Here is a 14,595-nt window from a genome sequence, read left to right as displayed (position 1 = left end):
ATGTGTTTCTACCTACCCCGATATTAGACATCTATTTCACAGGCTAAGAGTGTTATTTCTTTGATAAATATATGTCATTCGTTTCAACTCATCTAAAACTATTCAAGAGAAAGTTTCACTATTCTCTTGATAAAGCAACGACACGTGTTCAAAACCATTTCGATCATTGCATGTCCATATCTTTGGCCACATCATGTTTCATTTCTCAGAACGAGTGATACTATCCGATTTTCATGTAAATCCCTGCTAGCCTCTGCATGTCGGACAATTAAAGTTGAACCACTACTAAGTACAAACACATCAAGGTACAACGCTTTTATTGAAGGAAAAGAAGCTACAATATACAACAACCACTGGCACCGGATTTTCAAACTCAATCATTTTTTTTAAAAATCAAAAAAACTTATAAAAATTATAATATCGATTATGTGAAAAAAACAATGTTTTTCTTTGTGTTTTTTTAAATATGCACTGTATAATATCCTAACTTTTACCGTACATGTGCATGTTTAAAAAAAAATGTTTTTTTAATATTTTTTCACCTATTCGGTATGATAATTTTTAGTAAGGAATTATAAGATTTTTTTTTGATTTTTTAAAAAATAATAAAGTTTGTAAAAACGGTGTCAGTGACAACAACGTTGCCAGAAAAACAGCGAGCACTTATCAAATGCAAAAACAACATCAACCTTACTTAAAAACGATATATAACATTCAGTGCAATATATGCGGAAAAGTCTGAGCAAAGAGATATAAACATGAGTCTGTATTCTAAAGTGAAAAATATTCTCCTTCAACTGTTTTAAATATATTAAAAGAAAACATTCTAAGAAGGGTAAGCGATTTATTTGTTTTCCATTTATTTTTCAAACTGTTACATCATAGATATCAATTTTAAGAGTAGTCAACATATGACCGAATATAAGACCTACCAAATCGGTCCGAGTTTGCTATTTCTTTTTATATTTCATGATTTCATTTAATGAAAATAATATCCGGCGGAAAGCCATTATTTATAAGTCATTGCAGTTTAAATTATATTCTTTATTTTAAGTAAAATCGGAATTGAAATGGTTATTTTTTTTCAAGACCATAAAGAAGGTTTCCAATATGTTTTAGGTAATTATTTAACATTTTTTATTTTTCTACTCATTAGTCCGAAAAAATAATTCCAAAATCAATATTGGATCACAAGTCATAACAAATTCACACTATTGAACGCTTGATACCTTAAATTTAATTTAAATGCCCAGTAGGCGTATAAAATAATTATTTAATCACGTGACTATAAAACAGCTTTATGTCATTATGAGACCGTTTTATCACATGCCCGTTTCGCTATGTCATGCATCCGTTCTAAATATAGCTTATGGGTTTCTTCTGCTATCAAATACCAGCAATAGTTCACAAGTATTCATTTCGTATGTTTATTAAATCAAATCCGCTTACCCAACTTGAAAACCATCTAGCCTAAAATAATGTCCTTCATGAATGAATAAATTATACACACAAAAGAAGACCTATTGATTGGTCCCAAAAAGGAAGTTCGCAGCAGCTTCTTTATCGTTGGAAGTTAAATAACCGCGCCATAGACTGGCAAATTGCTCCCGCGTTATGTCACTTCCCTGAAACAAATGCAAATATATGTTATTTGACGATTATAAATTTTAGTTTCAGTTTTAAATTTAATTTCAACGGTTAAAATATCCAGTCTGATGCGACTGTTAACTGTACAAAAGGCCACAATTGAAGATAAATTGTTTGGCCTCAATCAACTTTCGTAGGTAAGTAGAAACAATTAGACCATCTTAGAAACTCAATCAATGGTATTCAATACTTATTTGGATATAAGATCGATGTAGCTAATCGGACTGCTCAATATAATTAATGGACCTTTATTTTAAATGAAAGCAATGTTGACCATAATATTGACTATACCACCCCTGGTCACAAGCAGTTTTGTAAGACGCTCGGGATAGTATGAAAGAGAAGCGTATTGGTTATAGCAAGTAAAAACTAAAAATATACATCTTTAATTGATTGTAATTATTATATAATTTGATTTTGTTAATGTTTTAAGAAGAAGAGAAGGAACACGCACGCCAGAGATTTTACTGAATGCGTCACTGCATTCATCCTGCGAGACTCCAAACTGAGTGAGGAAGGTTTTGTACTCCTCCATATCGATCAACTCATCCCCTGCAAAAGAAAACCATTTTGTTGGTATTCAAATACATTCTAACTTGCCCTTATGGTCACCTGTATTGACCGGCCACCTCGAGTTACGGCCATATTTGATGCAACTTAGATTCTCTATAAAGCCCCTTCATTTTAATGCATGTACAATAATCTATCTTAGTCATCAACTGCTTTGTACAAACTCTTTAAAGCAATTCAGTATGTATAGCTGACTTATCATTAATATACGAAAACCTAAAGGTAATATGTTGATAATAGATAACATAAAAGGTTAATAATGCTATTGTTTTGCTGCCGACCTATTCGATTATAATAAGACGTTTTTATGACGTCCTGTATCTGCCATACAATTCGCATTAAACATGCCAATATTGGTAATACTTGGCTTTCAGTGGAGTTCCAAGTGTCTTTATCTGCCATACCACATGCATCAAAAATAGCAATATTGGTAATACCTGGCTTATAGGTGGTGTTCAAAGTGTTTGTATCTGCCATACCACATGCATCAACAATAGCAATATTGGTAATACCTGGCTTATAGGTGGTGTTCAAAGTGTTTGTATCTGCCATACCACATGCATCAAAAATAGCAATATTGGTAATACCTGGCTTATAGGTGGAGTTCAAAGTGTTTGTTTCTGCCATACAACTCGCATCAAACACGGCAATATTGGTAATACCTGGCTTATAGGTGGAGTTCAAAGTGTTTGTATCTGCCACACCACTCGCATCAAACATGTCAATATTGGTAATACCTGGCTTATAGGTGGAGTTTAAAGTGTTTGTATCTGCCATACCACAGCCATCAAATAGAGCAATGTTGGTAATACCTGGCTTATAGGTGGAGTTCCAAGTGTTTGTTTCTGCCATACAACTCGCATCAAACATGGCAATATTGGTAATACCTGGCTTATAAATGGATTTCAACGTGTTTGTATCTGCCATACAACTCTCATTAAACATGGCAATATTGTTAATACCTGGCTTATAGGTGGAGTTCAAAGTGTTTGTATCTGCCATACCTCGCGCATCAAACATGTCAATATTGTTAATACCTGACTTACAGGTGGAGTTCCAAGTGTTTGTTTCTGCCATACCTCGCGCATCAAACATGTCAATATTGTTAATACCTGGCTTATAGGTGAAGTTCCAAATGTTTGTTTCTGCCATACAACTCTCATCAAACATGTCAATATTGGAAATACCTGGCTTATAGGTGGTGTTCAAAGTGTTTGTATCTGCCAAACCACATGCATCAAACATGTCAATATTGGTAATACCTGGCTTATAGGTGGAGTACCAAGTGTTTGTTTCTGCCATACCTCGCGCATCAAACATGTCAATATTGTTAATACCTGGCTTACAGGTGGAGTTCCAAGTGTTTGTTTCTGCCATACCTCGCGCATCAAACATGTCAATATTGTTAATACCTGGCTTATAGGTGAAGTTCCAAGTGTTTGTTTCTGCCATACAACTCTCATCAAACATGTCAATATTGGAAATACCTGGCTTATAGGTGGTGTTCAAAGAGTTTGTATCTGCCATACCACTCGCATCAAACATGTCAATATTGGTAATACCTGGCTTATAGGTGGAGTTCAAAATGTTTGTTTCTGCCGAACAACTCGCATCAAACATGGCAATATTGGTAATACCTGGCTTATAGGTGGAGTTCCAAGTGTTTGCTTCTGCCATACACTTCGCATCAAACATGGCAATAGTAGTAATACCTGGCCTATCGGTGTAGTTCAAAGAGTTTGTATTTGCCATACCACTCGAATCAAACATGTCAATATTGGTAATACCTGGCCTACAGGTGGAGTTCCAAGTGTTTGTATCTGCCGTACAACTCGCATCAAACACGGCAATATTGGTAATACCTGGCTTATAGGTGGAGTTCCAAGTGTTTGTATCTGCCATACAACTCGCATCAAACATGTCAATATTGGTAATACCTGGCTTATAGGTTGAGTTCCAAGAGTTTGTTTCTGCCATACCACTCGCATTAAACATGTCAATATTGGTAATACCTGGCTTATAGGTTGATTTCCAAGTGTTTGTATCTGCCATACCACTCGCATCAAACATGGCAATATTGGTAATACCTGGCTTATAGGTGGAGTTCCAAGTGTTTGTATCTGCCATACCACTCGCATCAAACATGTCAATATTGGAAATACCTGGCTTATAGGTGGAGTTCAACGTGTTTGTATCTGCCATACAACTCGCATCAAACATGGCAATATTGATAATACCTGGCTTATAGGTTGAGTTCCAAGTGTTTGTATCTGCCATACCACTCGCATCAAACATGTCAATATTGTTAATACCTGACTTATAGGTGGAGTTCCAAGTGTTTGTATCTGCCATACCACTCGCATCAAACATGTCAATATTGGTAATACCTGGCTTATAGGTGGAGTTCCAAGTGTTTGTATCTGCCATGTCACTCGCATCAAACATGTCAATATTGGTAATACCTGGCTTATAGGTGGGGTTCCAAGTGTTTGTATCTGCCATACCACTCGCATCAAACATGCCAATATTGGTAATACCTGGCTTATAGGTGGAGTTCCAAGTGTTTGTATCTGCCATACCACTCGCATCAAACATGGCAATATTGGTAATACCTGGCCTATCGGTGTAGTTCAAAGAGTTTGTATCTGCCATACAACTCGCATCAAACATGGCAATATTGGTAATACCTGGCTTATAGGTGGAGTTCCAAGTGTTTGTATCTGCCATACCACTCGCATCGAACATGGCAATATTGGTAATACCTGGCTTATAGGTGGAGTACCAAGTGTTCGTTTCTGCCATACCACTCGCATCAAACATGGCAATATTGGTAATACCTGGCTTATAGGTGGAGTTCAAAGTGTTTGCTTCTGCCATACAACTCGCATCAAACATGGCAATAGTAGTAATACCTGGCCTATCGGTGTAGTTCAAAGAGTTTGTATCTGCCATACCACTCGAATCAAACATGTCAATATTGGTAATACCTGGCCTACAGGTGGAGTTCCAAGTGTTTGTATCTGCCATACCACTCGCATCAAACACGGCAATATTGGTAATACCTGGCTTATAGGTGGAGTTCCAAGTGTTTGTATCTGCCATACAACTCGCATCAAACATGTCAATATTGGTAATACCTGGCTTATAGGTTGAGTTCCAAGAGTTTGTTTCTGCCATACCACTCGCATTAAACATGTCAATATTGGTAATACCTGGCTTATAGGTTGAGTTCCAAGTGTTTGTATCTGCCATACCACTCGCATCAAACATGGCAATATTGGTAATACCTGGCTTATAGGTGGAGTTCCAAGTGTTTGTATCTGCCATACCACTCGCATCAAACATGTTAATATTGGAAATACCTGGCTTATAGGTAGAGTTCCAAGTGTTTGTATCTGCCATACAACTCGCATCAAACATGGCAATATTGGTAATACCTGGCTTATAGGTTGAGTTCCAAGTGTTTGTATCTGCCATACCACTCGCATCAAACATGTCAATATTGGTAATACCTGACTTATAGGTGGAGTTCCAAGTGTTTGTATCTGCCATACCACTCGCATCAAACATGTCAATATTGGTAATACCTGGCTTATAGGTGGAGTTCCAAGTGTTTGTATCTGCCATATCACTCGCATCAAACATGTCAATATTGGTAATACCTGGCTTATAGGTGGAGTTCCAAGTGTTTGTATCTGCCATACCACTCGCATCAAACATGGCAATATTGGTAATACCTGGCCTATAGGTGGAGTTCCAAGTGTTTGTATCTGCCATACAACCCGCATCAAACATGGCAATATTGGTAATACCTGACTTATAGGTGGAGTTCCAAGTGTTTGTATCTGCGATACAACTCGCATCAAACATGGCAATATTGGTAATACCTGGCTTATAGGTGAAGTTCCAAGTGTTTGTATCTGCCATACCACTCGCATCAAACATGGCAATATTGGTAATACCTGGCTTATAGGTGGAGTTCCAAGTGTTTGTATCTGCCATACATCTCGCATCAAACATGGCAATATTGGTAATACCTGACTTATAGGTGGAGTTCCAAGTGTTTGTATCTGCCATATCACTCGCATCAAACATGTCAATATTGGTAATACCTGGCTTATAGGTGGGGTTCCAAGTGTTTGTATCTGCCATACCACTCGCATCAAACATGTCAATATTGGTAATACCTGGCTTATAGGTGGAGTTCCAAGTGTTTGTATCTGCCATACCACTCGCATCAAACATGGCAATATTGGTAATACCTGCCCTATAGGTGGAGTTCCAAGTGTTTGTATCTGCCATACCACTCGCATCAAACATGTCAATATTGGTAATACCTGGCTTATAGGTGGAGTTCCAAGTGTTTGTATCTGCCATACCACTCGCATCAAACATGGCAATATTGGTAATACCTGGCCTATAGGTGGAGTTCCAAGTGTTTGTATCTGCCATACCATATGCATCAAAAAAGCAATATTGTTAATACCTGACTTATAGGCGGAGTTCAAAGTGTTTGTATCTGCCATACCACATGCATCAAATAGAGCAATGTTGGTATAACCTGGCTTATAAGTGGTGTTCCAAGTGTTTGTATCTGCTATACAACTCGCATCAAACATTGCAATATTGGTAATACCTGGCTTATAGGTGAAGTTCCAAGAGTTTGTATCTGCTATACAACTCTCATCAAACATAGCAATATTTGTAATACCTGGCTTATAAATGGAGTTCAACGTGTTTGTATCTACCATACAACTCTCATTAAACATGGCAATATTGGTAATACCTGGCTTATAGGTGGAGTTCAAAGTGTTTGTATCTGCCATACCACTCGCATCAAACAGGGCAATTTTGGTAATACCTGGCTTACATGTGGAGTTCCAAGTGTTTGTAACTGCCATACCACTCGCATCAAACACGGCAATATTGTTAATACCTGGCTTATAGGTGGAGTTCCAAGTGTTTGTATCTGCCATACCACTCGAATCAAACATGGCAATATTGGTAATACCTGGCCTATAGGTGGAGTTCCAAGTGTTTGTATCTGCCATACCATATGCATCAAAAAAGCAATATTGTTAATACCTGACTTATAGGTGGAGTTCCAAGTGTTTGTATCTGCCATACCTCTCGCATCAAACACGGCAATATTGGTTATACCTGACGTATAGGTAGAGTTCCAAGTGTTTGTATCTGCCATACCACTCGCATCAAACACGGCAATATTGGTAATACCTGGCTTATAGGTGGAGTTCCAAGTGTTTGTATCTGCCATACCACTCGCATCAAACATGTCAATATTGGTAATACCTGGCTTATAGGTGGAGTTCCAAGTGTTTGTATCTGCCATACCACTCGCATCAAACATGGCAATATTGGTAATACCTGGCCTATAGGTGGAGTTCCAAGTGTTTGTATCTGCCATACAACCCGCATCAAACATGGCAATATTGGTAATACCTGACTTATAGGTGGAGTTCCAAGTGTTTGTATCTGCGATACAACTCGCATCAAACATGGCAATATTGGTAATACCTGGCTTATAGGTGAAGTTCCAAGTGTTTGTATCTGCCATACCACTCGCATCAAACATGGCAATATTGGTAATACCTGGCTTATAGGTGGAGTTCCAAGTGTTTGTATCTGCCATACATCTCGCATCAAACATGGCAATATTGGTAATACCTGACTTATAGGTGGAGTTCCAAGTGTTTGTATCTGCCATATCACTCGCATCAAACATGTCAATATTGGTAATACCTGGCTTATAGGTGGGGTTCCAAGTGTTTGTATCTGCCATACCACTCGCATCAAACATGTCAATATTGGTAATACCTGGCCTACAGGTGGAGTTCCAAGTGTTTGTATCTGCCGTACAACTCGCATCAAACACGGCAATATTGGTAATACCTGGCTTATAGGTGGAGTTCCAAGTGTTTGTATCTGCCATACAACTCGCATCAAACATGTCAATATTGGTAATACCTGGCTTATAGGTTGAGTTCCAAGAGTTTGTTTCTGCCATACCACTCGCATTAAACATGTCAATATTGGTAATACCTGGCTTATAGGTTGATTTCCAAGTGTTTGTATCTGCCATACCACTCGCATCAAACATGGCAATATTGGTAATACCTGGCTTATAGGTGGAGTTCCAAGTGTTTGTATCTGCCATACCACTCGCATCAAACATGTCAATATTGGAAATACCTGGCTTATAGGTGGAGTTCAACGTGTTTGTATCTGCCATACAACTCGCATCAAACATGGCAATATTGATAATACCTGGCTTATAGGTTGAGTTCCAAGTGTTTGTATCTGCCATACCACTCGCATCAAACATGTCAATATTGTTAATACCTGACTTATAGGTGGAGTTCCAAGTGTTTGTATCTGCCATACCACTCGCATCAAACATGTCAATATTGGTAATACCTGGCTTATAGGTGGAGTTCCAAGTGTTTGTATCTGCCATGTCACTCGCATCAAACATGTCAATATTGGTAATACCTGGCTTATAGGTGGGGTTCCAAGTGTTTGTATCTGCCATACCACTCGCATCAAACATGCCAATATTGGTAATACCTGGCTTATAGGTGGAGTTCCAAGTGTTTGTATCTGCCATACCACTCGCATCAAACATGGCAATATTGGTAATACCTGGCCTATCGGTGTAGTTCAAAGAGTTTGTATCTGCCATACAACTCGCATCAAACATGGCAATATTGGTAATACCTGGCTTATAGGTGGAGTTCCAAGTGTTTGTATCTGCCATACCACTCGCATCGAACATGGCAATATTGGTAATACCTGGCTTATAGGTGGAGTACCAAGTGTTCGTTTCTGCCATACCACTCGCATCAAACATGGCAATATTGGTAATACCTGGCTTATAGGTGGAGTTCAAAGTGTTTGCTTCTGCCATACAACTCGCATCAAACATGGCAATAGTAGTAATACCTGGCCTATCGGTGTAGTTCAAAGAGTTTGTATCTGCCATACCACTCGAATCAAACATGTCAATATTGGTAATACCTGGCCTACAGGTGGAGTTCCAAGTGTTTGTATCTGCCATACCACTCGCATCAAACACGGCAATATTGGTAATACCTGGCTTATAGGTGGAGTTCCAAGTGTTTGTATCTGCCATACAACTCGCATCAAACATGTCAATATTGGTAATACCTGGCTTATAGGTTGAGTTCCAAGAGTTTGTTTCTGCCATACCACTCGCATTAAACATGTCAATATTGGTAATACCTGGCTTATAGGTTGAGTTCCAAGTGTTTGTATCTGCCATACCACTCGCATCAAACATGGCAATATTGGTAATACCTGGCTTATAGGTGGAGTTCCAAGTGTTTGTATCTGCCATACCACTCGCATCAAACATGTCAATATTGGAAATACCTGGCTTATAGGTAGAGTTCCAAGTGTTTGTATCTGCCATACAACTCGCATCAAACATGGCAATATTGGTAATACCTGGCTTATAGGTTGAGTTCCAAGTGTTTGTATCTGCCATACCACTCGCATCAAACATGTCAATATTGGTAATACCTGACTTATAGGTGGAGTTCCAAGTGTTTGTATCTGCCATACCACTCGCATCAAACATGTCAATATTGGTAATACCTGGCTTATAGGTGGAGTTCCAAGTGTTTGTATCTGCCATATCACTCGCATCAAACATGTCAATATTGGTAATACCTGGCTTATAGGTGGAGTTCCAAGTGTTTGTATCTGCCATACCACTCGCATCAAACATGGCAATATTGGTAATACCTGGCCTATAGGTGGAGTTCCAAGTGTTTGTATCTGCCATACAACCCGCATCAAACATGGCAATATTGGTAATACCTGACTTATAGGTGGAGTTCCAAGTGTTTGTATCTGCGATACAACTCGCATCAAACATGGCAATATTGGTAATACCTGGCTTATAGGTGAAGTTCCAAGTGTTTGTATCTGCCATACCACTCGCATCAAACATGGCAATATTGGTAATACCTGGCTTATAGGTGGAGTTCCAAGTGTTTGTATCTGCCATACATCTCGCATCAAACATGGCAATATTGGTAATACCTGACTTATAGGTGGAGTTCCAAGTGTTTGTATCTGCCATATCACTCGCATCAAACATGTCAATATTGGTAATACCTGGCTTATAGGTGGGGTTCCAAGTGTTTGTATCTGCCATACCACTCGCATCAAACATGTCAATATTGGTAATACCTGGCTTATAGGTGGAGTTCCAAGTGTTTGTATCTGCCATACCACTCGCATCAAACATGGCAATATTGGTAATACCTGCCCTATAGGTGGAGTTCCAAGTGTTTGTATCTGCCATACCACTCGCATCAAACATGTCAATATTGGTAATACCTGGCTTATAGGTGGAGTTCCAAGTGTTTGTATCTGCCATACCACTCGCATCAAACATGGCAATATTGGTAATACCTGGCCTATAGGTGGAGTTCCAAGTGTTTGTATCTGCCATACCATATGCATCAAAAAAGCAATATTGTTAATACCTGACTTATAGGCGGAGTTCAAAGTGTTTGTATCTGCCATACCACATGCATCAAATAGAGCAATGTTGGTATAACCTGGCTTATAAGTGGTGTTCCAAGTGTTTGTATCTGCTATACAACTCGCATCAAACATTGCAATATTGGTAATACCTGGCTTATAGGTGAAGTTCCAAGAGTTTGTATCTGCTATACAACTCTCATCAAACATAGCAATATTTGTAATACCTGGCTTATAAATGGAGTTCAACGTGTTTGTATCTACCATACAACTCTCATTAAACATGGCAATATTGGTAATACCTGGCTTATAGGTGGAGTTCAAAGTGTTTGTATCTGCCATACCACTCGCATCAAACAGGGCAATTTTGGTAATACCTGGCTTACATGTGGAGTTCCAAGTGTTTGTAACTGCCATACCACTCGCATCAAACACGGCAATATTGTTAATACCTGGCTTATAGGTGGAGTTCCAAGTGTTTGTATCTGCCATACCACTCGAATCAAACATGGCAATATTGGTAATACCTGGCCTATAGGTGGAGTTCCAAGTGTTTGTATCTGCCATACCATATGCATCAAAAAAGCAATATTGTCAATACCTGACTTATAGGTGGAGTTCCAAGTGTTTGTATCTGCCATACCTCTCGCATCAAACACGGCAATATTGGTTATACCTGACGTATAGGTAGAGTTCCAAGTGTTTGTATCTGCCATACCACTCGCATCAAACACGGCAATATTGGTAATACCTGGCTTATAGGTGGAGTTCCAAGTGTTTGTATCTGCCATACCACTCGCATCAAACATGGCAATATTGGTAATACCTGACTTATAGGTGGAGTTCCAAGTGTTTGTATCTGCCATACCACTCGCATCAAACATGGCAATATTGGTAATACCTGACTTATAGGTGGAGTTCCAAGTGTTTGTATCTGCCATACCACTCGCATCAAACATGGCAATATTGTTAATACCTGGCCTATAGGTGGAGTTCCAAGTGTTTGTATCTGCCATACAACTCGCATCAAACATGGCAATATTGGTAATACCTGGCCTATAGGTGGAGTTCCAAGTGTTTGTATCTGCCATACCACTCGCATCAAACATGGCAATATTGGTAATACCTGGCCTATAGGTGGAGTTCCAAGTGTTTGTATTTGCCATACAACCCGCATCAAACATGGCAATATTGGTAATACCTGACTTATAGGTGGAGTTCCAAGTGTTTGTATCTGCGATACAACTCGCATCAAACATGGCAATATTGGTAATACCTGGCTTATAGGTGAAGTTCCAAGTGTTTGTATCTGCCATACCACTCGCATCAAACATGGCAATATTGGTAATACCTGGCTTATAGGTGGAGTTCCAAGTGTTTGTATCTGCCATACATCTCGCATCAAACATGGCAATATTGGTAATACCTGACTTGTAGGTGGAGTTCCAAGTGTTTGTATCTGCCATACCACTCGCATCAAACATGGCAATATTGGTAATACCTGGCCTATAGGTGGAGTTCCAAGTGTTTGTATCTGCCATACAACCCGCATCAAACATGGCAATATTGGTAATACCTGACTTATAGGTGGAGTTCCAAGTGTTTGTATCTGCGATACAACTCGAATCAAACATGGCAATATTGGTAATACCTGGCTTATAGGTGAAGTTCCAAGTGTTTGTATCTGCCATACCACTCGCATCAAACATGGCAATATTGGTAATACCTGGCTTATAGGTGGAGTTCCAAGTGTTTGTATCTGCCATACATCTCGCATCAAACATGGCAATATTGGTAATACCTGACTTGTAGGTGGAGTTCCAAGTGTTTGTATCTGCCATACCACTCGCATCAAACATGGCAATATTGGTAATACCTGGCTTATAGGTGGAGTTCCAAATGTTTGTATCTGCCATACCACTCGCATCAAACATGGCAATATTGGTAATACCTGGCTTATAGGTGAAGTTCCAAGTGTTTGGATCTGCCATACCACTCGCATCAAACACGGCAATATTGTTAATACCTGACTTATAGGTGGAGTTCCAAGTGTTTGTATCTGCCATACAACTCGCATCAAACATGGCAATATTAGTAATACCTGGCTTATAGGTGGAGTTCCAAGTGTTTGTATCTGCCATACAACTCGCATCAAACATGGCAATATTGGTAATACCTGACTTATAGGTGGAGTTCCAAGTGTTTGTATCTGCCATACCACTCGCATCAAACATGGCAATATTGGTAATACCTGACTTATAGGTGGAGTTCCAAGTGTTTGTTTCTGCCATACCACTCGCATCAAACATGGCAATATTGGTAATACCTGGCTTATAGGTGGAGTTCCAAGTGTTTGTATCTGCCATACCACTCGCATCAAACATGGCAATATTGGTAATACCTGGCTTATAGGTTGAGTTCCAAGTGTTTGTATCTGCCATACCACTCGCATCAAACATGGCAATATTGGTAATACCTGACTTATAGGTGGAGTTCCAAGTGTTTGTATCTGCCATACCACTCGCATCAAACATGGCAATATTGGTAATACCTGACTTATAGGTGGAGTTCCAAGTGTTTGTATCTGCCATACCACTCGCATCAAACACGGCAATATTGGTAATACCTGACTTATAGGTGGAGTTCCAAGTGTTTGTATCTGCCATACCACTCGCATCAAACATGGCAATATTGGTAATACCTGGCCTATAGGTGGAGTTCCAAGTGTTTGTATCTGCCATACAACTCGCATCAAACATGGCAATATTGGTTATACCTGACTTATAGGTGGAGTTCCAAGTGTTTGTTTCTGCCATACCACTCGCATCAAACATGGCAATATTGGTAATACCTGGCTTATAGGTGGAGTTCCAAGTGTTTGTATCTGCCATACCACTCGCATCAAACATGGCAATATTGGTAATACCTGGCTTATAGGTGGAGTTTCAAGTGTTTGTATCTGCCATACAACTCGCATCAAACACGGCAATATTGGTAATTCCTGGCTTATAGGTGGAGTTCCAAGTGTTTGTATCTGCCATACAACTCGCATCAAACATGGCAATATTGGTAATACCTGACTTATAGGTGGAGTTCCAAGTGATTGTTTCTGCCATACCACTCGCATCAAACATGGCAATATTGGTAATACCAGGCCTATAGGTGGAGTTCCAAGTGTTTGTATCTGCCATACCACTCGCATCAAACATGGCAATATTGGTAATACCTGGCTTATAGGTGGAGTTCCAAGTGTTTGTATCTGCCATACCACTCGCATCAAACATGGCAATATTGGTAATACCATGCTTATATTGGTAATACCTGACTTATAGGTGGAGTTCCAAGTGTTTGTATCTGCCATACCACTCGCATCAAACACGGCAATATTGTTAATACCTGGCTTATAGGTGGAGTTCCAAGTGTTTGTATCTGCCATACCACTCGCATCAAACATGGCAATATTGGTAATACCTGACTTATATTGGTAATACCTGACTTATAGGTAGAATTCCAAGTGTTTATATCTGCCATACCACTCGCATCAAACATGGCAAATATTGGTAATACCTGACTTATAGGTGGAGTTCCAAGTGTTTTTATCTGCCATACCACTCGCATCAAACATGGCAATATTGGTAATACCTGACTTATAGGTGGAGTTCCAAGTGTTTGTATCTGCCATACCACTCGCATCAAACACGGCAATATTGGTAATACCTGGCTTATAGGTGGAGTTCCAAGTGCTTGTATCTGCCATACCACTCGCATCAAAGACGGCAATATTGGTAATACCTGGCCTATTGGTGGAGTTCCAAGTGTTTGTATCTGCCATACAACTCGCATCAA

The 14,595-nt window shown here is 39.3% G+C and overlaps 1 protein-coding gene across 1 annotated transcript in view; it reads right to left on the bottom strand.

Annotated features, from left to right (window-relative positions):
• Nucleotides 1-314: 314 nt before the first annotated feature.
• LOC128244678 (calexcitin-2-like) overlaps nucleotides 315-14,595 on the bottom strand; it is a 35,823-nt gene continuing 21,542 nt past the window's right edge. Inside the window, exons 6-7 of the mRNA XM_052962711.1 lie at nucleotides 2,102-2,199; nucleotides 315-1,625 (exon numbers count right to left, since the gene is read on the bottom strand). Of these exons, the coding sequence (XP_052818671.1) occupies nucleotides 1,521-1,625; nucleotides 2,102-2,199 (203 nt within the window). The 3' untranslated portion in view covers nucleotides 315-1,520. The remainder of the gene's footprint in view (nucleotides 1,626-2,101; nucleotides 2,200-14,595) is intronic.

This window comes from Mya arenaria, chromosome 8 (assembly GCF_026914265.1).
Source record: "Mya arenaria isolate MELC-2E11 chromosome 8, ASM2691426v1".
NCBI classification, from domain to species: Eukaryota; Metazoa; Mollusca; class Bivalvia; order Myida; family Myidae; genus Mya; species Mya arenaria.
Note: the sequence above shows the minus strand (reverse complement) of the source record. Positions and strands in the feature narration are given on the sequence as shown.